The 27768-nt window shown below is 54.1% G+C and overlaps 9 protein-coding genes across 9 annotated transcripts; 5 read left to right on the plus strand and 4 right to left on the minus strand.

Annotated features, from left to right (window-relative positions):
• Positions 1–646: 646 nt before the first annotated feature.
• On the plus strand, positions 647–1056 carry BZA05DRAFT_406889 (uncharacterized protein). The gene has a single exon (XM_051484563.1). The coding sequence runs from the start codon at positions 721–723 to the stop codon at positions 979–981; it is 261 nt and encodes an 86-aa protein (XP_051336708.1). The 5' UTR covers positions 647–720; the 3' UTR covers positions 982–1056.
• A 3639-nt stretch (positions 1057–4695) lies between these two features.
• On the plus strand, positions 4696–6046 carry BZA05DRAFT_421026 (uncharacterized protein; the record flags this gene model as incomplete). Its single annotated transcript, XM_051485674.1, has 4 exons — positions 4696–4785; positions 5031–5368; positions 5533–5666; positions 5874–6046. The coding sequence occupies 4 exons, from the start codon at positions 4696–4698 to the stop codon at positions 6044–6046; spliced, it is 735 nt and encodes a 244-aa protein (XP_051336709.1).
• Positions 6047–9381: 3335 nt separating this feature from the next.
• On the minus strand, positions 9382–11201 carry BZA05DRAFT_406894 (uncharacterized protein). The gene is made up of 6 exons (XM_051484564.1): positions 11021–11201; positions 10517–10792; positions 10293–10451; positions 10122–10145; positions 9831–10063; positions 9382–9751 (listed from the first exon to the last, which is right to left on the minus strand). Exons 1-6 carry the CDS (start codon positions 11025–11027, stop codon positions 9419–9421), a joined length of 1032 nt encoding a protein of 343 aa, XP_051336710.1. The 5' UTR covers positions 11028–11201; the 3' UTR covers positions 9382–9418.
• Positions 11202–11436: 235 nt separating this feature from the next.
• BZA05DRAFT_426848 (multicopper oxidase-domain-containing protein) lies at positions 11437–13549 on the minus strand (the record flags this gene model as incomplete). Its single annotated transcript, XM_051486031.1, has 10 exons — positions 11437–11624; positions 11684–11840; positions 11903–11949; positions 12017–12152; positions 12237–12502; positions 12555–12693; positions 12914–13062; positions 13098–13147; positions 13199–13303; positions 13518–13549. The coding sequence occupies 10 exons, from the start codon at positions 13547–13549 to the stop codon at positions 11437–11439; spliced, it is 1269 nt and encodes a 422-aa protein (XP_051336711.1).
• An 865-nt stretch (positions 13550–14414) lies between these two features.
• On the minus strand, positions 14415–17236 carry BZA05DRAFT_431353 (P-loop containing nucleoside triphosphate hydrolase protein). Its single transcript, XM_051486183.1, has 3 exons — positions 16966–17236; positions 16248–16913; positions 14415–16197 (listed from the first exon to the last, which is right to left on the minus strand). Exons 1-3 carry the CDS (start codon positions 17172–17174, stop codon positions 14667–14669), a joined length of 2406 nt encoding a protein of 801 aa, XP_051336712.1. The 5' UTR covers positions 17175–17236; the 3' UTR covers positions 14415–14666.
• A 446-nt stretch (positions 17237–17682) lies between these two features.
• Positions 17683–20121, plus strand: BZA05DRAFT_458421 (Rec8 like protein-domain-containing protein). Its single transcript, XM_051487603.1, has 6 exons — positions 17683–17859; positions 17928–18200; positions 18256–18748; positions 18863–19652; positions 19705–19762; positions 19815–20121. Exons 1-6 carry the CDS (start codon positions 17804–17806, stop codon positions 20032–20034), a joined length of 1890 nt encoding a protein of 629 aa, XP_051336713.1. The 5' UTR covers positions 17683–17803; the 3' UTR covers positions 20035–20121.
• Positions 20122–22171: 2050 nt separating this feature from the next.
• BZA05DRAFT_421029 (kinase-like domain-containing protein) lies at positions 22172–24400 on the plus strand (the record flags this gene model as incomplete). The annotated part of the gene is made up of 6 exons (XM_051485675.1): positions 22172–22751; positions 22823–23238; positions 23294–23635; positions 23691–23944; positions 23992–24267; positions 24319–24400. The coding sequence occupies 6 exons, from the start codon at positions 22172–22174 to the stop codon at positions 24398–24400; spliced, it is 1950 nt and encodes a 649-aa protein (XP_051336714.1).
• Positions 24401–24788: 388 nt separating this feature from the next.
• Positions 24789–26527, plus strand: BZA05DRAFT_406908 (tRNA synthetases class I-domain-containing protein). Its single transcript, XM_051484565.1, has 4 exons — positions 24789–25118; positions 25203–25743; positions 25805–26066; positions 26125–26527. Exons 1-4 carry the CDS (start codon positions 24995–24997, stop codon positions 26434–26436), a joined length of 1239 nt encoding a protein of 412 aa, XP_051336715.1. The 5' UTR covers positions 24789–24994; the 3' UTR covers positions 26437–26527.
• BZA05DRAFT_406910 (uncharacterized protein) lies at positions 26528–27418 on the minus strand. The gene has a single exon (XM_051484566.1). It carries the CDS (start codon positions 27357–27359, stop codon positions 26583–26585), a length of 777 nt encoding a protein of 258 aa, XP_051336716.1. The 5' UTR covers positions 27360–27418; the 3' UTR covers positions 26528–26582.
• Between the last annotated feature and the right edge of the window lie 350 nt (positions 27419–27768).

Below are 27768 nucleotides of genomic sequence, written 5' to 3' on the forward strand. Positions count from 1 at the left end.
ATTGTGTGTGTGTGGGAGTGGGAGTGAGTGTGGGGAGGGGTTAATCAGGTTTTATTCTGCTTCTGCATCCGTTCGATGCTGCTGCTGCCTGCAAGTTCCATCTACATCTACTGTGTGGCTGCCTGGCTTGAACACGCTTTTCCGTGTTTCCATTTCTGTTTCTGTATTTTTCTGCAGCCGTTTCCGTTCCGGCGAGTTCTTACTGTTCTTGTTCTTGCTGTTGTTCGCACAGAAATAAAGTCGAATATTATACACAAAATGTCACTCGAAAAAGTGGCCGGATCCTCCGGCCGGTTAAAGGAACAGACAACGGGGGAGGGGGGGGGGGGGTGATCAGCACCCTCTATGTGTGGATGTATGTGCGCCACCGGGGTTTAGATCGGGACCCGGGTCTGCTCCTGGCTCCTGAAGATCTCCTCCCCCTCCATCCCCTCCCCTCGTCTCGTCGATGACAGTGGTGGTGGTGGGGGGGGGGGGGTGTATGTGTGCAGAGTAGTGTAGTGTAGTGGATGTGCCATGTGGTCGCCGAAGTGTAGTGTAGTGTACCTAGCGTACGTGCGCCGGCCGTCTAGCCGGCCACGGGCGGAAAAATGTACCGTACCGTCCTCCAGATACCTCTCCATCACCACCACCACCACAGCCGCCGCCGCCATCGAGTAGGAACAGTCTACAGAGGTGGTTTGCGTGCAATTGGTGGCTGAGCGAATTTCGTTCTACTCTATGTCTACGTATATACCACGCTATGTACATAGAGTAGCTAGAGTAGCCACTAGTAGCTGCGTGGCGCTCGCTACGGGTTCTCTAGCTCCTCCTGCTGCTGCTGCTGGGGGGCTGTGGCGCTGGCTGGCCTGGAGCATGCGTAACTTCCGGCCTGAGGGTTTTTCCGGCCCGCAGGCAGGGCTGATGGTTAGTTTTTGTGGTTGTTGTGGTTGTTATTCTAAGCTGTGGTTGTTGTGGTGGTGGTTGTGGTGGTTGTTGTGAAGTGAGGACGCAGGCGGTGACGAATGCGGCGGGTGCTGGTGCTGGTGCTAGCTAGAGTAGTGGAGGCGGAGGTGGATTTGGGGCGTTCGGGGGCGAAGGTTGAAGGGTGGAGCAGGAGCAGGAGTAGGAGCGATGGAACGTGGGGGGATGGATGGGGAGGGGGCGAGTCGGTAAATTACCATTGAGGTTTTTTTGGTTTGATTTTTGCTGCCGCCGCTTTTGGGGATTTAATTCGGTTTTTGTCGACCTTGGGCCAAGTGCCGCCCCCCGGGACCACTCGGATTTTCCGTGGCAAAGGTATGCTAGACTCCCCGCTGCTTACTCCGTGCTTACGACTGCGACTGCAACTGCGACTGCGAGCTGGGTCGCCCGCCCGCTCCGGGGGGAATACATGCCACCCCCCGTCCACAGTCCCGCCTCTCTGTCGCGTTCGTTCGCTTGCCTGTTCGCTCGCTCGCTCGTTCGTTCGTTTGTAGTATATACCGGTACATACAAGGCGCCGATGCCGGGGCTGGCCCCAAGTTCAAACACTTTATAGTATGTACTTCTCTACTGTACTCAGCTCAGAAGGTACTTCGGTACTTCCATTGGTACCAACTTACTCGCCACTATGGGCGGGGCTGCGACTACCGCATTCATCCATTGTGCCTTCGGCGCGGCTGGCCGGTTAATCCGTAAGAGCCGAGTGAGAATGTAGGTGGTAGAGTAGGCACTCTACTATACAAGCATGCGAGGAAGGAAGAAGGAAGAAGGAAGGAGAGCATGGCATGGCAAACGCCGCGTTGCTGCGTCGCCGTTGCCGGCACCGTGGCTTTTTGGCCCTGGAGTCTTGGGTCTGTAATTGAGTCTGTAATTGAGCCGAGTGTTTAGGTACATACATACCTATACGGGAGATCCCTTTGGGCCGTGGAATATGCGCGGCTACATATGGCGTGATGTTTCCTGAAGCCGGGGCCGGGGCTGGCTGACTGCCTGGCTGGGGAGGAGAGAAATTTTGGAGCTGCACACTTGTCCCAAGGGCTTCGGCATTGTGGTAGTGGCGGTGGTGGTTCTCACTGTTGGGTGGGGGCTTTCTCGGCGCTGTTAGTGTATTATCACCGGCAGAGTACCGTAGCGGGAGTGGAGTTTGCGAGGGATCCGGATGGTTTCGTCGGGTCCGTGAGATCCTTGCTCGTTCGGTTCGCGAGGCGGAGTGGGGGCTCATGAAGCGTCATTCGACGTCTCGACGTCGCGGACGGGGAGAGCTAGGTTACAAGGGGTGGGGCCGGGGGGAGGGGGCGGGGCAGGAGCCGGGGACTCGATGCCGAAGTGACGTCTCCGAGTCTGAGAGCGGGAGGTAATGGTTCGCCCCGAAGTTCGAACTGCAGTCTGTGCGGGTATCGGCGGACCACTACCGCCTGCTCGGCTCGGAGGCCGAGGCTGGAACGGCTTTGGAGCTGCGGAATCCACTGCGGGATACCGAGAGAGAGAGCTTCCTGTTTTATTTCGCATGTAGCCTATCTAGACTATGGCGAAACGGGATATCGATAAGTGGCGCTGACCGACTCGGCCGTGAGAGCAGTGAGTGATGGCCAGTGTAACTATCGCCCCTGGATACCTACTAAAGTGGTCTTGACGTCTTTTGATAGGGCCACTACCCAGCCACCCCGCGGGAGGGTTCTGACGGCCCATCCTCGGGGAAGCAGCCCCTACATAGACTGTAGACTGTAGACACCCATCGCTGTTCCTGGGCCCCGAGCCGATGTATCCTCCAGGCGAGGCTCGCCGCTCTATTTGAGCCGGCAGCGGCAGCAGATGTCATGCCCCGACTCCGAGAGGGAAGCGAGAGCAGCAAAGCCAGAGGGGACACTTGAGAGGAGGGCAAGTGAGACTGAGAGGAGACGAGAGGGTGGTGGCGGCAGCAGTACTGAACTGGAGAGAAGGGTACCTAGATGGGAGGGGTAGATCCGGCGCGACTTCGAGAGTGTCGCGCGTTGATCTGTTTCCTTAGTCAACATACCTACACGATAGGTACACTTGTCCGAGCCCAGGCGGAGGGCGCTGCGTGGGAGACGGGGGTTGCCACACCGAGCCAGTAATCTGGACCGTGGACAGGAAACGAATAAAACGCACGCCGCTATCCCATGGATCGTAAGTTTAGACTTGGAGTTTTAAAATGACTACGCAAATCTACTCAACCCGGCATATCTCGAAAATTAGGCCATATAAGCCCAGAGAATTTGTGATGGGGGTTGCTCTTCCACCTCCGGGCTGCAATGTGGTGAGATCTTGAAGTTTCTACCTTTATGGTTGGTTGTGTAAATGAGACGAGGCATGAGGGACTCTCGCGTTCCGGTGAGCCAAAATTTCAGACAAAAAGCTGGTTGGTTCAGCACAACAACCGTCTTCTACGTCATGTAACCTCAGAGAGCAAAGATATGGTAGTAGAAGCCATCCAGCGTCACTAGCTTGTCAAAAGACAAAGCACGGATGAAAACATACAGTGACACAGGATGTCACTCGCTAGCCGCCCGACATTCACACAAATCACACCCCGCCGTCCCAAAACCAAACAGATGGCGAGCTCAATAGGTAGCGCTGTGGGAGAAGATCAAAAAAGTGACCGGAAAGGAGAAGAGGAAATGGAGCATGGCAGACCTGTTTGAAAATGAGCGCTGCTCGGAAGCAGTACTAGAATACCTGAGGACGACGGACGAGGGGAAGAAAATCCCAACAATGGAGGAGGCCGGCGCCGGAGAGGGGAGTGACGCATCTGGAGCCGAACAGGAGTGCTCGGCAGGGTTTTGCATTTGCGGAGGGTGCGGATAATGAGTGTGAGCATGGTTTTTCTTTGTAAAAATTGGTTGGTAAGCAGCGGCGCAGCAACGGGCCGTAGAGGAGGAGGAAGCTTCCGAGGGATGCGACGGCGTGGGTTGAGGACTCGCGGAGGGGGAGGGGTATGGGCGAGCCCAGGGAGCGGACGGTGTTTTTTTCTTAATGTTTTTTTTTGGTGAGGATACGGATTAATATGGGTGGATGTGGGAGGATGCGGATTGATATGGGAGGATATGGATTCATATGGATTAATATGGGAGGATATGAGTGGATGTGGGAGGATATGGGAAAATGCGGATTGATATGGGTGGATATGGATTGATATGGTATTCATGAGCGGATATGGTATTCATGGGTGGATATGATTTGATATGGATTGATATGGATTGATATGGGAGGATATGAGTAGATATGGGAGGATATGGGAAAATGGGGATTGATATGGGAGGATATGGATTGATATGGGTGGATATAGATTGATATGGTATTTATGGATTGATGTGGGAGGATACGGATTGATATGGTATTTATGGATTGATATGGGAGGATATGGGCGGATATGGTAATTATGGGTTGATATGGCTGGATATGAATTGATATGGAATTTGTGGGTAGATATAGGAGGATTTGGATTGATATGGATTGATATAGTATTCATGGGCGGATATGGGAGGATATGGGGGAGAGTCTAGTGCGTGAGGAAAGTTAAAGTTGAGAAGTGCGGCGAGACCAAATGGCGAGTGATAGGTTTGGCCGGTGCAGGTATGAGGCTCGAATACCACAAATTAGCTTTGACCTCAAAATCATTTTCTTCCTTTCCTCTACATACCACCTTCATCACAGCCAGAGACAGCCAAGATTCCACGATAACAAAAATTCTCTGAAACTCCAACAGCTACCATGACCTCGACCCCTCAACCTACAATATCAGATGATCTACTCATCCGTCGACAACAGCCTCCAAGACCGAAACGATCTTGCCCGTATCTAGTAAGTCCTCAAGGAGAAGTATAATACGCCTGCATCACGTTCCGGCCGCATCTACAGGCTCCGATACTTCCACACCCCCGTTATGAAGGAAGATACCTCTGTCACCGTTTACATTCCCAGACTCATCGATATCCGTCAAGAACTGGCTGGATCTGATGAAGAGCCTCTCGGTTATCAAGATGTCGACACGATTACCACCGCGCTAATAGAGCACGAAATGTCGATTGTACTACGGAACGCCCAAGTCGGTGCAAGCCCCAACAGAGCCAACGCGAGTGGCACCCTCAGCCAGTATCACATCGGGGACCCCTACATCCGCAAGCGGCACCCTCGACCAGTACCTTGTCGGCGAGCACTTCGAGGCCCACATCCAGAAACCAATGGAAACGGTTTGCTCGATATGCATCATGGCAAAAGGCAAGCCGATGAGATATCGCATGCGAGCACCCCACGGTCGGCACAGATGTGCGCGTACTCATGGAAGGCATGCCGATGAGATTTCGGATGCTAGGGCAATGGAGCGCCAATCCGAGAGATACGATCTCCTCGGAACAGACCGAGAGCGGTCGGCCATCGGATCTGGGTGGAAGAGGATTCTTTGGCAAATCCGGTGTTCTACCGGAAAGGCATTGCGCACCCGATGATCGGCCTAAACTGGCCTGATGCAATGATGCTCGGCCTGAGTGGTCTGATGCAGTGAAGCTCGGCCCGAGGAGGTCTAATGCAGTGATGCTCTACTGGAAGCAGTCTGATGCGGTTGACGAGAACTCCGGCTCTGGCCGAGAACTCTACATGGGACTATGTTCAGCCAGAAGACAGTCCGGCCAGTGTCATTCCCATCAGTTCCAAATGGGTCTTCAAGACCAAGGAACTTCACGGAGGTGGGATAAGATACATCGCAAGGCTTGTCATCCGTGGCTTTTGAGCAGCAAGCAGGCATCACTTTGGATGAGACCTTTGCTTCGGTGGAAAGCCTGCGAATGCTGCCACTCGCGCTGGCCGCCCACCCGTAACCGGGAAGTGGATCAGATGGACGTCGCCACTGTTTTTCTGCAAACTCTGAAAGTCTTTGTATGGATTGAAGCAAGCTCCCCGCCTTTGGTATCAGCATATTGACGAGTTCCTCAGATCTCTTGGCCATTGCCGGTACGAGTATTATGACCCGAATGTCTATATTAGTTTTCAAGACGATGCACCACCGATAATCCTACTCCCATACGACGACGATATCGGATGCTTCCTCAGAATTGAAATTGAGTGAGACCGGCCAGACCGAACCCGATGCATCCCACAGCGTGCTACCTAGAAGCTCTTGGCAACCTATGGCCTCTCCAACTATAATGTTCACCGGACTCCACAGCCCACCGGAAGCATATCCATGGCATAGGCCTCAGGTGTTGGTGCTAGTCGGAATACAGGGGAAGTGGATTCGGTGGAAGCTCCTGCCAGTGAAGCACGTGGCAAGTGTTTGGAATGTGCTTCTTCTTTTCGTATTTTCATCTCGTTGGAGGATGCACTCTTTCTCCTATGTCCGTGGTTTTACCATGAGGTTTTTTACACGGTTAAGAGTTTTAACGAGGCATCCGAAGATTCTGGTTACTTCATGACAAGCTTGCTTTTCTGTCCAATGATTTATTGGGACTATTGTTTTTTCATTGTTCCTATCTATTCTTGCCGCTCCTCCTTCTCCGTTCGAGGGGAAGTGTCAAACTTTGGACGCCCGGAGATTTTGGCACGAATAAGGTTCTGCGACGGGCGGTCGAGACCCAGTGCTGTCGGGGGCGAGGAACCGCAGGGTTGGTTAGTCTGGATCATGGAAAGCACTCGGACACGACCGAACTGAGTACCGGTATCGTAATAATTCGGTTCCACTCCGTCCACTTTCCGCAGTGGGACCATTCTTTCAAGAGAAGTATTTGATGGAACATCAAGTATTGGGGGCACCGATACTTCATAGCCGTCGCCGTGGCTGAGGACTATGAATCATGGACACGGGAAGCAGCCAGTGTTCTCCATCGTCCGGTCCGTCCGTCCTGGGCCTCGGACGAGGACGGACGGCGTGCCTCCCGTCCGTCCGAGCCTGGGACGCGACAGCCAAAGTTTTCTCAGCGGACGGCCTTCCACGGCCGTCCGGCAAGCCTTGGGTAACAACCTGATTTCGGGCGTGCACCTTGGATGGCCGAGTGAGAATACTACTACTTTTCACAGATTGTGGAGCGGTGAGGGATGAACTGGCGCGGTGGTGTGTAGGATATCGATGCTAAGAAATCAGCAATCAGCCGAATCATATTCACGTGACTTGGACGGTCGTCCTCCACCGTCGGACGGGGACCGGCCCGTCTGTCCCAGGCTCGGACCTTCCGGAATTTTGGCCGTTCGGACCGGACGATGGAGGACACTGGAAGCAGCCGTGGATCGAGAGTGCCGACTGTAGTCGATTAAGAAGCCGATGTCGTTCTCTCGCACAGCGGCCAGAGCAACAACATTTGGCCAATGGCGCATGCATCTCACTCATGCAAGGCCAGGAGGTAAGACCTTTGCGCTGAAAGGAAGACGACCTCCGCGCATAACATGGGGGGGGTAGTAAACCACGTTATACGCGTATAAATTGGGGCGGTAGTAGACCAAGTTATACTTCTTTGGTTTTTTATTTGCTCGTCCGAAACCGTCTGTAGCCCGGTTTCGGAGAGGCCATCCACCGGGAGCAAGTCGGCTCTCACCCGACTTGGACCCCCGGAGGAAGGGGGAAAGAACTTCGCCGGCAGCAGAAGAGAAAACCCCATCCTTGGACCTTTTCTGCTCAGCCTCGAGAGTTGGATCCGTCTATTGTTGCTGCAACAGTCTACTTTGTAGACCGGTTGCACGGATCCCTCAGTTCCTCGCTGCTACAGCTGAGCAGGATAGCCCTGTAAGGTTATCCTGGAAGTAAAAGTGGGAAGGGAGAGGACTTACCTTGAGGTTTGATCTCGAGATCAGGTGGAAGGGAAGAAGGAAGGAAGGGAGGAAGGGAGGAAGGTGAATGAAGGAAGGAAGGCGAACTTTGGTCGACGAAGAAAAGAAGCTGTGATGGCTGTAAAGGGAAGGAGAGAATGAGGAGCAGAAGGGGGGAGGTGGTTTTTGTAGGTGATTTAGGAGCCGCCAGGTTCCAAGCTGGTTTTCGCCGCCGCCAGACGGCTAGGCCCCACCAAAACTTGCTCATCAGATGGAACTAGCGAGCAAACGTGACGCCAATCGTCGAAGTCCCGCCAAACCGCTAGACCCCACCAAAACGTACCAGATAAATGAGTGAGCAAACGTGATGCGCCACTCGCTAGGGAGCGGCCGAACTAATCACTGCCACGGCTCATAACCGCCCACTGCAAGTGCTCGTACACAAATTCACTGTCGTTCTCTCGCGCAGCGGCCAGAGCAGCAACACTTCGCAGCTATGATCTGCGACGAGGAGCTGGCAGGGACATGGGACGCAGCCGTGGATGAGTGTGTAGTCCATTAAGCCGATATCATCCTCTCGCACAGCGGCCAGAGCAACGATATTTGACTTCAGTCATTTCCCTCACCAATGATCAGGAGGAAAGACCTTCGACTTCCCCCAGCAAAGGATCAAACCCTCCGCGTATTATACCTCTAATATGGTTTAAGATACCATTATTACTCGATTTGTCTCTTAGCCAGCTTGCTGGAATCCCCTGGTATCACTCGTTCCAAGTGGACTACCACCCTAATGGTCCCCCGTCCTGCGCGAATGAAGCTCGGGGCAGGGGCGTCTAGATTACTCTATGTGACCGTCTTCATTGGTGGAAACAGGGACACCGGGCTGTAGAAGGCACGCACACTAAAGAATGGCGCAGTGGAGTCGCGGCGGGACGAGGAGCGGGCACGTAGGTAAATATGTAGGCCCGTTTCGGTCTTTACGAGTGTATCCATCTTTTTGCTTGCGACGACGACTCAGGGGGCCGCTTCCACGGGCTTGTCAGCAGGACGGCGGAAAGGAGAGAGAGAGAGAGAGAGAGAATCAATTTAGCGTTGCATACGGCGTGTCTAAACCCCGGTGACCTCCATTCCGACCTTTCCTCCCGGCTTCCCGGGGTAGGGAGAGAGCCCCAGACGGCAGACAGGATAGTACCCGGTTGAAATATGCCATGGTTAGATGTGTCGAATGCATTATGATGAACAAGTGACAGAAACTGCAGATCGCCCGACGTCGCACGGACTATCTATATATCGGAGTATCAGTGTGCCCGAGGACGGATAGACGGCTTCCATCCACAGGAGACGACGTGATCACAGCATACAAACCCGGCGAATAACCCCAGGCACATACTCATGATCCAGCATTTTCCAGCGCTGCCACCTTCTTATCGGGGAACTTTGGTTTATAACTCCGCGTCGCCGTACCCCGCGATTAGTGATCGCTCGCCCAACGAATAGAGTGCGAAAGCACCGACCTCCGTGATACTGCTGCAGCGGGGATCCTGCGGGAGTCGTCCCGTACGCACGCACCCTGTTCATGTCGGTTGCACGGAAATCAACACTTTCCTGCTTCATGCGGAATTCCTTCTCGCCTGCAACCGTGTGTATGTGGAGAGATGTGTTTTTTGTCTATCGGCTCGCTGGTTGGATGGGTGGAAATAGATCATGTAGAATTCGATTCTAATTCCTCCTGCTTCTCTTCCACCGGTGCAACATCTTCCGCCAGCGGTACAGCCGGCTTGACGCTGCCCCTCCTCGCGCTCTCCATCAAGCTCCCGATCCCCAAGCTGCCTCTCCTCCCGATCCCACTCCCGAGCTCACTCGACATAATCCCACCGCGCCTCTGCCCTCTATTCGCCTCGAAGACGTATCCGCCTCCCTCACGGGGGGTATCACTGCTGCCGCCAGACGATTTGTACCCAGTGTCCTTGATGATCCTGTACAGAACCGGAGCATTGGCGACGATGCACGAGGCTAGGATTTCGAAATTCGCAAACTGCGTGCCACAATCACCACCGATCAACTGGGAGTTCGACCGCGTAGGCGGAACTTGGAAGGGAGAGGGGATTAAATACCAATGTCCGCCACTGCTGCAGCGCCTGGTTCCGCACCACGAAGGGTAGCCGGATGATGGTGATGATCATGACGAAGACGCCAAGGGAGAAGAGCGTGGCGATCTGGATCTTGGTGCGTAGCGGTAGGTTGAGACGTAGGATTATGGGAAGGATGAAGCCTAGTAGCAGCAGGTCGGTTGTGAGGTTGCAGGCGCCGGTCGTGTAGAGTTGTATCTCGGAGGTGGTGCAATGGTCTTGGGAGGGGATATTAGAGTGGTGGAATGGATGGGAAAGGGACGAGGCGGAACTTACGGCTGGGTGAAGGGAGGACTTGCCCTGATATTTCCTACGTATCAGTGATATCCACTCTGGTTGGGATCGCTGGCTGGGGAAAGTAAGTACTCACAGTATCTACGATCATCAGTTAGCCCACGCTCACGCACACTCTTGCTGGAAGGAGCACCTACCGTCGAAACGGCCTACACTCCAAAAACGTACTCAAGATAGCAGCCACAAATGTTGCGGCCAACACTACCCACAGCGGCTTGATGAACCTCTCATACTGCCTCAATTGCACCACAATCCTGCCATAAAACGCGAGCACGCAGAATTTCATGCACCAAATGAAGACGGCATAGCACGCTGCCCATCGCCATCAGCCCTCCACATCACCATCGCAGAATAAGAAGCAGGGAGATGATGCTCACCCCGCACAACAATGACAATTTTGCTCCCAAACTCCCGCCTCCCGATTTCCCCCTCGGACATGACCTCCTGGCCACTCCCAAAGTTGTTGGTGCGATTATTGAGCACTATCGGCGTAGCCACCGCGCGGACGATGAGGACGCAAAGCGCAAAAGCCATCCAGTAGTCGTCTGTCCGCCATCGGTGGGTCCGTGTATATGTTGCGAACAGGCGCAGGGGCATCAACAAGAAGCAGATGGCGTAGACGACGTAGGCCACAACGAGGGTTGTCGTGTCGGCTAGCATCTCATCGGTGGCATGGCAGTAGGTAGAGGCCTGGAGCCATGGTACTGGGTACTAGTATATATATCAGTGGGAAACTGCGCTGAACATAAGCATACCGCCCGCTTACGGGGGAATATGAGTGCACGGTGAGTGGGAGGACTGATCGGTCAACTGGTATGACTGGACGGAGCTTGTCCTGCGAGATTGATTGGTGTTGACTGTTGAGTAAACATGCACAGCACTCGGCATGGAATGTAACCAAGTACCGTAGTTGCTCGTCATAGAGTGAATGTGCAACTGGAAACCCTAAACGAACCACGGCGTCATGTCTGCATCGAAAACTACCGGCCGATTGCTAGATCAATATGCCGCCGCTGTAGGCGATTTCTTATTACATGCCTTCCTGGGATGAGGTTAACGCCGATCTTCCGCTCAGGCGAGTACCTACTCTAGAGTAGATGGCCTTTGTTCGGTCCGCCAGGACTGTCTCCGCCGGAGGGTAAATGAGAACATCACTATCAACCGGGATTCAATTCATGAGTAACCACGGAAAGAAGAAGCGAGGCATCAGAGTAATCAATCATGATAATTCACCGCCTCCATAATAGCCATAGCCACCCACCGCCACGTCCTGCTTCCACATTATTCCACCTCCGCCTCAAACCCCACTACCATCCTGAAAGATCGTCACATTCGTCCTGTAATCCCTCCAGGTCATGCAAGTATCCTCGAGCTGCTGCGGGTTCCTAATGGTCTTCCTGATCTCACCTTGACGCTCCAGCAGCTGCAGTGCCAGCCCCGAGGAGGCGTGCCAAGCGATGTGGCAGTGCATCAGCCATACACCGGCTGCAACGGGTTGGTTAGCATAAGAAGACGTGTTTGCAGCGGAGGGCGGAGTTATGTACGGTTATCAGTGCGGAACGCGATCCCGAGATAACCATCCGCGTCGAGGAGGGCGACATCGCGGCGGACAGGATTATTGAGGTTTAGCGTCGGCCGGGGGTCTATGGTGTCCCATTCGCCTTTACCTTGAGCGAGGATTGCAAAGTCGTGGCCATGCAGCTGGAGATGTTAGCTGTGGCTCTTGGGGGGGAAGCGGTGGTATAATGATGACGAATGCTTACATGAATTGGGTGTGCTACGGTAATGTGACCTGACCTGGGGAATATTCCTACATACATAACCTCGGGTCAGTGTGTCTTCCAACACCCCCGGATCCCATTTACATATGTACATACCTTGAATGATGAAATACACCCATTGCCAGCTATCATGATCCTCCACGATAACGTCATACTCTGGATTCCACGTGCGATTATCGAGGTTTATAATCGCCGGATTCCCCCAATCCAGCCACAGCGGTTTGCCACCTACCTGCTAGCGAGTGAAGTTCCCATGGTCCGGCTCTTTAACTATTGCCACATCTAGTGATTGGGTGTCCGCGGGTCTGCTACCGACTGTCCATGGAACTATTGGATGCATATTCTCCGCAGGCTCGTCTGGACATTCGGATAGGATGCCGCCTTGCCAGGGCTTAGAGGTAGGGTTGGATGTGGAGCGTGAGTTATACCGCAGGATGCCGTAGGTTGGAAAGATATCCGGAGCAATTTGGCCGCATCCTTTGAGCGGGACGGTGCGGATCCAGAAGTTGTTGTTGGAGGGGGCTATTGGAAAGGGGTCGGTGGAGTTGGGGTTTGCAGTGACCACGATGGTGTAGCGTTGACCTATCTTCTCAGACAATTCTACTACAGCCATCAGGAAGGAAAGAAAACTCACCGATACCAGCGGATATGTACTCCGTCAGATAAGGCTCAATGGGGACGAAATCAGCCTGGACAACCTGTAGCATGTGATTATCGATGGCGAGGCGGAACTGGGTGGCCGTGGAGGTGTTTACAATACGCAGCAGGTATTTCTTTCACTTCTTGAAGACGGTTTCGTAGCGGGAGCCAGAGCGGCCGGAGTCGTCGGAACAGCCCTTGCTTGGGTCCGTTTCACTCCCGAAGCAAAAGAAGATTGCTGTTCTAGTGAGCAGAAGGTGGTAGACTTCGAGAAGCAGACAAACCTTTGCCGTTGAGCATCGTTGCGTTTACTACTTTGTCCGTAAGACTCAACAATTCCCCGGTCTGGCAGACGAAAAGGTGGGTATGTGGATACCAAGGCGACGGAACGTGCCTTACACTGAAGAGTAAGAATGCACTTTCGTGAAAGTAATCCGAAATCGTGATCACGCCGACGTCGATATCCCAATTCGCACTCGTCGGACCATGGATCAAAAGCGGGCCTGCAACTATCAGTACATACGTGTAACTTTCTCACGGCGGAGTACCTCATCCCAGACGCCATCCGGATACTGCAGGGAGTAATGGCTTCCAATCCATCAGCTGCACGCAAGCACTCAACGAGCGAGTCCAACCAACCTATGATACCAACTGTGACCATACTGCGTCGCCTGCCACTCATACGTATATGAGTCCCCCGGCTTGATAGGACACTGAGTAACGCCATTGACGCCATCCGCCTCGCTGGTCAATCACTGCCTGATTCCATGCCAGTGAATAGTAGTGCCATTATCTTCCAAGTATCCAGGTGCCGAGAGGTAGTTCGTGACATGAATCACTAATTCCCCCGCACTTAGCATTCCAAAGATGATGGAAAGACAAACAGACAAGATACAAACCAAGTTTGTCCCCCCAATTAACCTCAATCAACGGCCCCGGAAAAGTCCCATTAACCAACTTTCCGATCCTGGTCACCCCATCGGGTGCCATTTCCGTGTAGGTTACGTTGAGCCAGTACTATCATCGGCCCGCATCAGCAGCAATCTATACACTCCCCCATAGGGAAACCCGGAAACCCCACCTCTCTCGTAACCCCCTGCGGCCACCGCTGTTCATAATCCGTAGTGATGAGGAAATCCTCCGCAGGCCCACCGCCTTGAAGCCAGAACCCCCTATTCTTGGGGGAGTTACAGAACGTGAGTCCCGCGGAGCCCGACTAGTCGTGCGCGAGGGGTTCGACATGGTGTGTCGAGGGAGCGTTGATGATGGGAAGCTGGAGGTGGCCGCCGCTCCCCGACCCCCAGTCGAGGCCGAGGGTAAGACTTATGGCACTGGTGAGGGACTGTAGGAATCCCATTGCGAGTGTTTCCCACGGATGGATCTTCTTCGTCGAATTGGGGGGAACAGCGGCCCATTATCATCAATTTGGATATCACGGAGGCGCTTCGGCTCGAGAAAAGACGTACGGACGTACGTACGTGTGAGTGCTTTCAGCTTAAACCGAATTGCGGGAATCAAGAGATTCAGCTGCGCAAAATTCCAGCCGCATTCTTATTACTACACAATTCGGGTATGTATCCGAGTATCTCTGCCCTATCAAGTTGGATTATTGCGGGTCTAGCGGCAGTACCCGTGGTGCATTGCCCCACACTTATCCGTAGGGCTGAGGGGCGCTACCGCCTACACACGGGATCCATTGGCGAGTTATGTGTTACATACCGGATGCACACGAGATTGTAGGACTTTCCGAACTTGAGCTGGACAGTTCGAGGAACGGTGAAGGCGGGCCTGGGTGTTCGCCTACTACCTCCCCTTTTCACGATTTCAAAGCAACAAAATGGAAGAAATATTTGGAGAGTAGAGTTTGCAAGCCGTAGCCCACGATCGCGCAAGACACATTCTACCATGCATCTAACCCATCCATCTATTTCCGACATCGCCATTCCTCCCAGCCAGCTACACCATAGATCATAGAACATAGATCGTTTCGTAAACAAAAGAATGATATAGTACAGATTAACCCCAGCCCAACCCAGTCCAGTAGTGTCCGGTCCCAAAAAAAAAACGAAAGAAAAAGAAACACGCCGTTTTTCCACACATCGATCGATTACTTCTTATTCTTCAGCTTCTCCGCCTGGTCCTTCTCGTGCTTCGCGATGAGCTCCTTCTGCATCTGCGGTGGTGCCTGCGAGTAGTGGCTGAACTCCATGGTGAACTCTCCCTTGCCCTGGGTGGCAGCTCTCAGCTGCGACGAGAACCCAAACATGGCGTTGAGCGAGCACGCGGCCGTGAGGGTGAACTCGTCAACTCCGATATCGGACTCCTCGATGACAGCGTTACGCTTGTTCATCAGGCCAACGATGGCTCCCTGGAACTCGTTGGGAGCCGAGATGGCGACCTTCATGAGCGGCTCCAAGACCATGGGCTTAGCGGCCAAGAAGGCCTTGCGGAACGCCTGCTGAGTGGCGATTTTGAATGCCATTTCCGAGGAATCGGTCATATGTGTGGCTCCGTCGTTGATCACCATGGATGTACCCAAGACCCTGTGGCCGAGCAAGGGTCCCTTCTCGGTTGCCGCAATGAATCCCTTTTCACAAGCGAACAGGAACTTCTCAGAGATAGAACCTCCGGTGATCTGCTGCTCAAACTTGTTCTCCTTGATTTCACCGGTAGGCTCCATCCATCCAACGACTCGGGCGTAATCTCCGGCACCTCCGGTCTGCTTCTTGAGAGTGTGGTCGAAGGGAATACGCTCCGCGATGGTCTCACGGTAGGCGACCTGGGGTTGACCGGTAATACAGTCGACGTTATATTCACGGCGCATGCGCTCGACGTAAATATCAAGATGGAGCTCTCCCATGCCGCTGATGATGGTCTCCTGCGACTCGGTGTCGACATGAACACGGAAAGTAGGGTCCTCACGCTGGAAGCGGTTCATTGCCTTGGAGAAGTTGGCACTCTCCTTGTTGTTCTTTGGTTTGATTGAGAGCGAGATAACCGGTTCGGGGACGAACATGGAGCTCATGGAGTAGGGGAGGTTTCCGTCGGTGAAAGTGTCACCGGAGGAGCACTCGACACCGAAGACGGCGCAAATTTCTCCGGCACCAATCTCCTGCACATCCTCCATCTCGTTGGAGTGCATACGCACAATCCTAGGAACCTTGACCTTCTTTCCGGTCTTCGCATTGTACACGTTCATACCCCTCTTCAGGGTACCCTGGTACACACGGATGTAGGTCAACTGTCCGTAGTTTCCTTCTTCAAGCTTGAAAGCCAATCCGACGAAAGGCTCAGCTCCGTAAGGAACCAATGTGACCTTAGCCTCATTGCGGCGGCGGTCGAGAGCGATGTTGGGCACTTCAGCCGGGTTGGGCAGGTAGTCGACGACAGCGTCCAACATCTTCTGAACACCAGTGTTGGCCAAGGCAGATCCCATGACGACGGGGGTGAACGTGCGGGCGATGGTGGAGCGACGGATAGCGGCCTTGATCAGAGGAATGGATGGAGTCTCTTCGTTGAGGAAGACCTCGGCGATCTCCTCGTCGACATCGGCGAGGGTCTCAATGAGCACGAGGCGCTTCTCCTCGCAGAGCTTCTGCAGATCTGCGGGGATCTCGTCCTTCTCGACTACATTGAGTCTAGGCTCCTGTTAGCAGTGCTCGCGATACCCGGGGTGGCTGTAGCCTACCCAGAGGGTCCTTCGAAGTAGACAGCCTTCATCTCTACAAGGTCCACAACTCCCTTGAAGCCGTTCTCGACACCAATGGGGACCTGCAGCGAAGCAGCGGCAATCTTCAATTTCTTGTTGATCTGTTCCACGGCCTTCCATGGGTTGGCGCCCATACGGTCCATCTTGTTGATAAACGAAACTCGGGGAACGTCGTAACGCTTCATCTGCCTGTCGACAGTGATGGTCTGAGATTGCACACCGGAAACCGCACACAAGACCAGAACAGCTCCATCCAGCACTCGCAGCGCTCTCTCAACCTCAATGGTGAAGTCAATATGGCCGGGAGTATCAATCAAGTTGACGTGGTACTTCTGGTCGACGCCGTTGTCGTCCTTCTTCATCCAGTTACAGAAAGTTGCCGCAGACTGAATGGTGATTCCCTTCTCTCGCTCGAGGTCCATGGAATCCATCTTCGCACCGACACCATCCTTGCCACGCACTTCGTGAATATGTTTGGTCCGTCCGGTGTAGAAAAGAACTCGCTCAGTACAGGTTGTCTTGCCGGAATCAATGTGTGCGGCAATTCCGATGTTACGGACTTTGTCCAATCGTGCGGCATCTTCCGGGGCCAGCCCCGCAACCACCGTCTCGATGGGGATCTCTCCAGAGACTTCCTCCTCGGCCCTACTATCGTCAGTCCAAATTGCTTCCTACAACAGATACAAGGAAGTCTTACTCAGCTGCCTGAGTGGCAGCAGCGCCAGAGGCATATCTGTAGTTTCCAATCTTGTTGAGTGCCACCGGGAATGCTGCCCTTCGCAGCACAGCGGTGCTGTAGCTGGCATGAGGGGCCCTAGCTGCGACTCGCAGGCATCGCGAGGGTGCAAAGGTGCTGGCAGTACGGAATGACCGACACTGGGAACGAATGGTGGCCGCTGTCCGCATGGTGGCGTGGTGAGTTGAGATGTGGATGCTTCTAGGAGACGCGAACTGAAAAATTTAGGATTTCAAGGGTTCAGTTGTAAGTACCGGTGCTCCGAAAACTTATCTTATCTGATCCGAAGAAGGGTTCATCGGCCGGCACTCGGCAAAAGTGTTTACCTAATACCTGTCCCAACCTTGAACGACCAGAACGAGTGACGTGCAGTGGAGCTGCATTTGATTCCACGCACGGCATTTACAACGAGAGTAGACTGTGTCTCTACATCCTTCACTTAACGAATGTGTTCAAATCAGGGTTCTATGTATGATAGTATTTATGATCTCCAATTGTGTTCATGTCAAATTATGTACATTAGGCACCTACTTCTATTCGTTGCCCTTACCGACTCCGTTGTTGTGTGTGTACTCACAACCGGGGAGCTCGATATGTGAACATTCGCTCCGCTTACCTTTCCTCATGTGCTCACCTCCGCTTCCGTCCCATCCCTCCCTAAACATCATACATCACGACATACTACACACCACATCAAGATATTACACTCTGACATCCATTTCTCTGCATCTCTCCATACATATCGAATCTGCTACGACCATCTCATCACACTTTCCGAGCGTAGACTGCTATCGAAAGCATGTTCTACTCTCACGAGATCCTCACTAACCGGAAATATGGTGTCGCGACCATCTGGTATGTTCCTTCTGTCCCCAACATCTGGCGCACAGACATATGGACCGCTGCTGACGACGGACATGAAGGCTGGTTGCTACGCTAGGTCTGAGCAGGCTGCGCAAAGTCAACCGGAAGGAAATCCTCGCAGTTAATCTTCCGAAGGCCTGTGACACAGTCACCAACCCTGAGGCACCGTTGGCTCTCCGGCTTCAATCGAATCTTCTCGTTGGAATCTCTCGAGTCTACCTGCAGCAGTTTGAGTACCTCTATCACGATGTTTCCAACGCTCACATGAGCATGAAGAGGCTTGAGATGATCGACACAGCTAATATCAACATCAAGCCTACGAGAGAAGCCCAGTGAGCATCGGCCGGGAGTGCGTCGCTGTAAGAAAGATGTAGGCTAATTGTGTAGTGCCGAACAGCTCATTCTGCCGGACGACCCGAGGATACACCCCGACCTCCTGGGACTCGATCTTGCCGAGCTTCGAGACTTGTTGCTCGACGACATTGTTGACGCCCGGGAACCGGAGCTGGGTGCGGACTCGCTCATATTCAGCACCCCGGCGCAGCAAGGCTCCGCTGCGGGATCGCAACGGACCCCATTCGGGCTGGGCCCAGGAACTTCACCAAGCTCTGTTGCAGGAATCGGCGGATTCACTCCCTTCCAGCTTTCCGAGATCAACACGGACAAAGCACTTTCACCACTTCGAGATCTCGACTCCCAACTTGACCGGTTTGAAGAAAACCCACTCTTCGGTTTCGACGCAGACGGGAATTTCAGGGACAATACTCCACAACTCCCCCCGCTACTTGTAGGAGACGAGTCGCCGACCGTTGCTGCTAAAGCGAGGAAGCGTAAGCCGGGCGTTGGAAGTCACTTGGACAGCGACGACATCGAAGAGCAGGTCCGCCGTGAGCACGAAGAGGGTCACCAGGATGCCATGGAGGCAAGTTGCCGTTTCCTCCTGTTATCTTGCCTGCAATAACAGTTCTAAGGGCTGACAAATCAGATTGATCAGCCGATGGGTGAGGATTTGGTTTTGCCAAACATGATGGACCTGATGGACCTAGAAGAGCAACTACCCGTCCCCAATGTTGAAGCTGAAGTTGAGAAGGAGAAGGAAGTAACCCCCGTCCCCGCTGTTCGTCGTGCCCGCACCAAGCATGTAATCGTCGACAATAACAGCTGTGTGATCGTCCACGATACCCTCAAGGCCTGGAATACTGGTTACGCCGAACTCATGGAAAACAACTGGGAGGCAAAGATCGAAAACCTGAAGCATCGTCAGAATAGGCTTGCGATCATCAACCGAGCTATTATTGGAGAAGTTGGTCCAGCTTTCAAGTCGATGTTCTCTACGCAGGCGATCCTGGACAAATTTCAAGCATCCGCCGCCAATGCCGGAAGCCAGGGAGAGGAGGAAAATGCCCGGAGCTCTCAGGAAGGAGTTCAGGGGGAAGGAGAGCAGGAAGTTGGCCGCAGTGGGGATAATCAGGGGGCTGAGGTTCTTCCCGACGCCGCTGGATCTGATGTGGAGCTTGGCCGTGATGCTCCTCTGCACCGGGAGGACGTGGTCAGCTTACACAGTGGCGACCATATCATCTCCCCTGGAGGAGGTGCAAGCAGTAGCAGTGGCATGGGAGGAGGATTTGTCGCACGGCAGAGCTCGAGTCCTCTTCAGCTAAGGACTGGCCGCGCCGGGTCCAGAATCAGCGTTGCGGGATCTATTCTTGAGGTCGTCGAAGAGGTTGACGAGAGCAACCTACTCATGCCTGATTACGTTCCTGATCAGTTTGATTTTTACGGTGGTATGTTGCCCAGTTCTGTGTCTGCTGGGAAGACGCTAATCGGTGATATCAGAAGCCAGAGCTGCTCATGAAGAAATCAACAATGAGAGGGAAATCTCTGCTTTCTATGAGTATTTTCTCCTTACCCTGGTGCCTCAGACGTGCTGGTACTGATAAGACCAGCCACATCAAGAAAAAGCTGGCTACCGAGCAAGCCCATCGCGAGGCTGAACTCGAAGAGCAGATTGACCACATCGTCTTCCAGGAGATCGTTAAGCCTGACCGGTCTAACCGCCGCCTCGCCGCCGCCGCATTCCACCACACTTTGGTGCTGGCTACCATGGGACTCATCCGGCTCAACCAGGACGCGCATTTTGGCGAGATCCGCATTGGCCTCGTGTAAACTGCGGTTGAACGAATGCCCATCCTCGGTATAGTTACATAGAGGAAGTGTCAACGTGCCGGAGATTTGCCGTTTTTTTGTTTCTTTGAGAAGTACTTACCATTTGTTTTTTTTCTCTCTCTCCAAAAGTTTGAACACATAGGGGTATGATAGTAGGTACCGTAGATGATCATGGTAGTGCTTTTGAGTATTCGTATCGCGTGAGCCTGACACCTACGAGGCTGTAAGGGGCTTGTCTCCGCTTCGGCTTCTCCCGCCTTTCCCGCTCGTTCTTCTGTCGACATGTGTGGAAAGTCCTACATCAAAGTACTTTCACCAACAACGTCAGGTGCGATTACTCGCCGTTTGATTGGCCTGCAGCGTGTAATTTCTGTAAGGCGTGCGTCTAGCTAGCCGCTATCGCGCCCTGTTGAGTGCGTAGGTACTACTTATCCCGTTGATCTGTGTTGTGTTGTGGTGTGCTGTCCTGCCTTAAATTTTAGGTGAGCCCAAATCCAAACTCGTCTTATCAAATCCTTTCTTGTGAGACTCGTTTCAGAGTAGGACCACGATCCCATGGCTTCCGGATTCCCGGTCGATAGATACACATCAATCCTGGCCCGCCGCCCGCCTCATGCCCTGCAAATGCAAATGCGCCTTCGCTAAACAAGAGACGAGGTTGACGAAATTCAATATGTGTCTTCACGGATGAGAACATTCCTCAACATAAACCTAGATATAGTTATCCGTCCAGCCGAGAAGACGAGAAGATGCGATCCTTGCCAGCCAGATTGTTTGCAAGCATCCCCCACCCCTGGATCTAGATCAGCTTGCGTCATATATTTCAAAGGGGATCCGACGATGGTGCTGAAGAATTTATATCCACATCCCATCTCCGCCTAGCGAAGGCTCCGCGTCGATGCTAATGCCGATCAGATACATACCCGTCCGTCGCATACGAACTCGGACCGGAGGCTGTCCGGTAAGTCCGCTAGGTACTTGGGTAGGTACAGTTTACCTGCTAGTTTTGGAGGTTTGGTTTGATTTGGTTTGGTGCTCTATATATTCCGGCTGTTTTGTCCGGTCCGGAAAGACGTCATGGCATGCCATGGACCAGGCCGACGGCGGACGCGGTTGGAGTCTATGCTAGGGATCCAGGGCTTTCTAGCAGTGGGCACTGGGGAGCATGACAGGAGACACGATATGTTGATGTTCCCCTCAGACCGCCTCTTCACCGTGACGATCTCCAAAACTGCCGGAAGCAAATGCAGCCTCATGAAGATCCTGATGCCCGCCCCTTCCTCCGCCTCGCCGCGCCTCTCGAGACTGACGCGCTGCTGCTGGCTGCTCTCCCGTTAGTTATGTACTCCACTCCACTGGACCGCCGAGTGCGTGTTTGTACCTACGTGCTGATGCAAGACATTTCCTGGGATCTGCGACAGGGGAAACCTGGGGCAGGGTTCTGTATGGGTTGCCTTGACGACGCCCCCTGTATGCTAGAGTATACCCCCCTTTCCCCCCTTCCCTGAGTTCCCCACCAAAGCAAAGCAGTTGTTGCCTGTGTGGTTGTGGTTGTGTGTGTCTGTCTGTCGGCAATCATAAAGTCAAAACAAATCCCCGAACTCGGACTCGAACGAACGGGTACATACCCTGGAGACACAGATAGATCCCGTGTGTACGTGCGTGTGAAAGACAAGAAGAGAAGCTCATCTCTTCCCTCTCTGCCTCATCCTCATCTTCCTTCTACTTTATTACAAGATCTCCTCCTCCTCCTCCTCCTCCTCTGCCTCGTCCTCCTCGTCCTCCATCTTCTCCGACTCCACCTTCCCTACCCGACTGTCTTAATCGTTGGTTCCCTCTGCTCACTCTACTCTGCCTTACCTACTCTACTCTCCCATAACAACAACTCAATCCCATCTTCCGACCTCCCGACCTTCCGCTGCTACCTCACTCACTGCTACCATCACCACAACCATCATCAACCACTAACCACCAACCACCAACCACCAACCACCAACACCACCACCACCTACCGCACCAACACCAACACCAACACCCATCTCCCCCCGAAGCGCGGTTATCGCCTTCACCACCACCAGCTCTTCTCCCTTACCCGCCAAACCCCCCTACCCCACATCTCACCCAACCAACTAAGAAGATGGACGTGCAGCCAACCCCGCGCCGTCACAACCCATCGCGCACTCCCGCAGCCGCGCGAGACTCATACATGACCTCCGCCGCGGGTCGCTCCTCTCCGAAACACCACCCTACAGAGCACATGCCACCACCGCCACCACCTTTGCAGAGCCGCGCCGCCAACGAGTCATGGGACCCACAGCCCACGGTCGAGTGGAACACACCGCAGTCGTCGCCCACCAAGGGCAGCACCGCACACCTCGTCGAGCTCTTTGACAAGCAGATACAGCTCGCGCCCAGTCCCTCGCCGCGGCCGAGGCCCACACCTTCTAAGAGAACACTGAGAACCCCGGTTTCCGACGATGGCGACACGAGCGTGGTTCGGATGGATGAGAACTCGAAGGCCCCCAGGAGGACGCCGAAGGAGAGCGCCGTCTTGGCGGCGGCCGCCAGGGACGCGAAGAAGAGTACCGGCCCCGCGTCGAGGGGTTACGCTAGTGGTAGGACAAGGCAGTACGATCCGTTCAAGGATATGTCCCTGGAGGACCTCGAGAAGCTGTCGAAGCCGTCGGTCAAGAGGTTGAAGGATGTTGCACACTTGTGTAAGCCCCTACTAGCTAGTGACGTAACGTTGCCGGTGGCCAACTGACTGACTGACCTCCTCCTCCGCTAGACTTCTACGACTACTACTACAACCTCGTTACGTACGTTCACACGCGGCAAAGCAGGACCGACCAGTGGAAAGTGCAGCAGCAGGGCCGGCCCGCCGAGGACCAACCGCAGCAGTGGAGACGGTTTTGCGGCCGGGAACGAGCTGCGTTGAGGAAGCGTCGGACCAGGCTACGAAAAGGTGACTTCCAGCTGCTCACACAGGTCGGCCAAGGTGGTTATGGACAGGTGTACCTGGCAGAACACAAGGATACCAAGGAAGTCTGCGCTCTTAAGGTCATGAGCAAGAAGCTGCTGTTCAAGCTCGACGAGATCCGACACGTCTTGACGGAGAGGGATATCTTGACTGCTGCCAAGAGCGACTGGCTGGTGAAGCTGTTGTACGCGTTTCAGGATGAGGAGAGCATCTACCTTGCTATGGTACTTTTAGACACCGCCGCGTGTGGGGAAATGGTAATCACTGACGCTGTCTTAGGAGTACGTTCCCGGAGGTGATTTCCGTACGTTGCTCAACAACACTGGTGTGCTGCATTTCAACCATGCGCGATTCTACATCTCGGAAATGTTCACGTCCGTGAATGCCTTGCATGAGCTTGGCTACATCCACCGTGACTTGAAGCCGGAAAATTTCCTGATTGACTCTTCCGGTCACATCAAGCTCACCGATTTCGGACTCAGTGCTGGAAAGCTTGCGCCGGAACGTATGGAGAGCATGAAGATGAAGCTGGAGCAGGTCAAGGACATGAACATTCCCGAGCGTTCGACCATGGAGAAGAGGAATGCATACCGTACTTTGCGGGAGAGCGACGAGAACTATGTAAGTTGCCGAGTGAGCTGCTACCTGAGGTGATGAGTGCCTAACCGGAGAATAGGCGAAATCTGTGGTTGGATCGCCAGATTACATGGCTCCGGAGGTCCTGCGTGGAGAGTCATACGATTTCACCGTCGACTACTGGTCCTTAGGATGTATGCTGTACGAGGCCTTGGCCGGTTATCCGCCCTTCGCGGGTGCCACCGTCGAGGAGACCTGGCACAACCTCAAGCATTGGCGCAAGGTCTTGCACAAGCCGGAATACGAGAATCCCAACTACTTTCTCTCCAAGAGGACCTGGGACTTCATCATCAGGTGATTTGCGCATCCGCTTTTTTCCTACTCCTACTGACTGTTGCCAGACTGGTCGCTGGCCGAAATGCTCGATTCGCGGACTTTAAGACCGTCCGCAGCCACGAGTACTTTGCCGAGATTGACTGGAACAACCTTCGCGCCAAGGATCCGCCGTTCGTCCCAGAGTTGGACAGCGAGACCGATGCGGGATACTTTGATGACTTCAGTAACGAGGCCGACATGGCAAAGTACAAGGAGGTTCACGACAAGCAGGCGGTGTTGGAAGGGATGGCGGACAGAGGCGATAAGATGAAGAAGTCTGCGTTCTTGGGATTCACTTTCAAGTAAGCGCTCCGATCGGCCAACGGGTTTCACCAATATTGACGCTATTCTAGACGTAGGATACCAGGCAATCTCAACGACCTCGCCAACATGAGGCAGAGTCTCGGCGACGGACAGTTTGGAACCATTTTCTAAATGTTGGCTTGTACGGGTCTTCTGCAATGATGGGCGTTAATGGGGCACTGTATTTGTGGTGGCATAGCGATTGGTCAAGCGGGCTGGGCTTTTTTTTTTCTTTTTTCTTTTTTTTTTGTGAGGGTTGGGAATTCACGGGCTCGGGATTTGCGTTTTCCTTCTACTCTACTTTCTTTCTTCCTTCCTTCATTCCATTGATCGAATTCGGATTATCCACGTTTTTCATGTGCAATAGATACCACTTGCTCTTTGTACCTTACTACTTTTTGTCTTTACTACCAACCAACCAGTGTAATGCTTTAATACAATACACTTCCCTTTTTTGTCGGTGGGCTGGCTGAAGCTCAAGCTCGGACGTGGAAGATGATATTCTGTGATGAATAGTTTTCCATGTTCATCAAGTGGCGCTAAACTATGACTGGACAAGCGTGACTTAGTGGTTAGTTGCAACCCCGCAAACCAACTAAAAACCCCCACCATCGCTCGACGCGCTTCTTCTCGACCTCGCAGCTCTCCACTTCACCACCACCGCATCTACGCAGCTTACGCTCAATCGATCGATCGACTCGTACAGACAGACAAAACGCAGCAATAATGGCCGAAATGAGCGCGCAAGAAAAGATTGCCCTGATCACGCAGGGCCTGCAGGAAGTCCTCAAGAAGGAGCTCATCATCGACGTGATCGAGAAGCAGAACCGGCCGCTGAAGATCTACTGGGGTGAGTCTTCTTCTTCTTCCACCTCACATCTTGTTGTGGGGTGTGATGTCCACGTTGCTCGTGCTGACCCATCCGCACTCACAGGCACGGCGCCCACGGGCCGCCCACACTGCGGCTACTTCGTGCCGATGGTGAAGATCGCGCACTTCCTGCGGGCGGGGTGTTCGGTGCAGATCCTATTGGCGGACATCCACGCGTTCCTTGACAACCTGAAGGCGCCGCTGGAGCTTGTCGCGCACCGGGCGACCTACTACGAATTTCTGATCAAGGCGATGTTGCGGTCGATTGGCGTGCCGCTCGACAAGCTCAAATTTGTCAAGGGCAGCGATTACCAGCTCACACCCGCGTATACTATGGACCTGTTTAGATTGTCAAGTATCGTCTCGGAACATGATGCCAAGAAGGCGGGTGCGGAGGTCGTCAAGCAGGTTGCGAGCCCGCTGCTCAGTGGGCTCATCTATCCGCTCATGCAGGCCCTGGATGAGGAACATCTCGGTGTTGATGCGCAGTTTGGAGGAGTCGATCAGAGGAAGATCTTTACGCTTGCGGCGGAGAACTTGGGCAAGATCGGGATGAAGGAGAGAGCGCATTTGATGAATCCGATGGTGCCCGGACTTGCTGGCGGGTAGGTCCCCACCTCTCCCCCAATTCATCTCACGGGGATCACGGGGGCTCACGGGAAATAGCAAAATGTCCGCCTCAGATCCCAACTCCAAGATCGACCTGCTGGAGAAACCGGATGCTGTCAAGAGCAAACTCAAGAAGGCCGTCTGCGCGCCGCAGGAGATCGAGGGTAACGGCGTGATCTCGTTCGTCGAGTACGTGCTCTTCCCGTGCGCGCAGCTCTCGGGGAAGTCCTCGTTCCACGTCCCTCGCCCCGAGAAATATGGTGGCCCCGTGGACTACGCCACTATGGACGAGCTGAAGGCGGCGTACGCCGACGGATCGGTAGGACCCATGCCTGCACCCAACCAAGCACTAGTTAGTCTCTGCTAACCGTTCGTAGCTCCAACCTGGCGATCTCAAGGCTGGTGTAGAGCTAGCTCTCAATGCCCTCCTCGCCCCGATCCAGGAGGAGTTCAACAACAACGCAGAGTTCCAGAAGATTTCGGAGCTGGCGTACCCGCCGCCGGTGGTCCAGAAGAAGCAGAAGAAGGAGAAGAAGATTGGCAGTGGATACCCCGCGAAGGACAAGAAGACGGATGCGGCTGTCGCTCAGGCTGTGGCCGACGGGAAGGTCAAGCCCGAGGAGGCCGTCGCGCAGGCGGTGGGTACCGGCGCGGAGGATGCGATGGAGAAGCTCAAGGTTGCGGAATAAGCAGTGCGGTGATACGTAGCGATGCATTTAGCTGGCGACGGCGGCGGTGATGGGATAATTTGTACATAGACTAGGCACCTAGGGGGCGGGCGTAATCAATCATTCCTTCATTCCTTCATTCCTCATCAAGGCACATACACCAACCATCACCACTCAACCCTCTCCCCCATCCAATCGTAGAACCCGCCCCTCTGGGCCACGTCCAGTCCCATAACCACACCAAGTACCTTCTCTGCCGCGTCTTCCGGCTCGAAGAGCTGTCCCTCCGGCACATGGTCCCAGAACTCCTTACTCAACCCCGTCCGCACCGTGCCGGGGTGTATCGCCACCGCCATCGCCGCATCGCCACTCCTCCCCGCAAGGTATATATCAAAACTCTTCGTCACAGCATTCAACCCCGCCTTCGACGCGCGGTAGCTATACCATCCACCAGCGCGATTATCACCAATCGAGCCGACGCGCGCAGAGAGGTTAACCCACACCGCAGGTGTCGCCGCCGGTGTGCCTTTCTCCGCATCACCCCGTCGCCGCCGCGGCAGGAACTGGCCGAAATGCTTCATGACCAACATAGGCCCGAGGAGGTTTGTGCGCAGCGTGTCGAGCGCAGCGTCGTGCTCGATTGCACCCGGGGAGCGCTCCGGGTATAGCACTCCCGCCGTCGAGAATATGTACTCCGCCGTGTCCGTCGGGAACTGTGTGCGCACGGCTGCAGCTGCCGCGGCGAGCGTGGGCTCGGACTTCACGTCGGCGTGGAGGACTGTTACGCGTGATGAAGGAATTGAGGAGGAGGTCAGGGCGGACTGCAGCGCGGACGGCGAGTGTCGGCACGTCGCGATTAGGTGGTTCGGTGATGAGTGGAGCAGGGCTTGGGCGAGTGCGAGCGAGAGGCCGCGCGAGGAGGGGAGGATTATGTTGAATGGCATGGTGAGGGTCAATGGTCAATGAGAGGTGAGGGTGAGAGGGAGTGGGCGAGCGGTAGGAGAGTGAGAGAGTGTGGGAAAGTGGTGACGACATGCTGCATGAGCCACAAAGGTGCCTGGGCCGTGCGCTGGTTTGTGCTACCTGACGCGAGGTTATCTCGTTGTAAGGAGTCATACGCAGGGTCCAGGAGGGTACGATTTGACTCTGGGCGTGTGAACCCTCTGCACTGTCCAGACGTAGACGTCGACCGAGTGACTATGAATGCACCTAGATAAACGACCGGCGGTGTGTGTCGTACATCCCAATACCTTACCACCGCATCATATTACTTGACCAGAGAAGGGATTGCCGATACGCGGAAAAGGCACATTGGTTGAGTGACCTCACATGAAGTACGAACCCACACGGTCG

Source organism: Tricharina praecox (genome assembly GCF_024521635.1).
Source record: "Tricharina praecox strain CBS 144465 chromosome Unknown BZA05scaffold_24, whole genome shotgun sequence".
Lineage (NCBI taxonomy): Eukaryota > Fungi > Ascomycota > Pezizomycetes > Pezizales > Pyronemataceae > Tricharina > Tricharina praecox.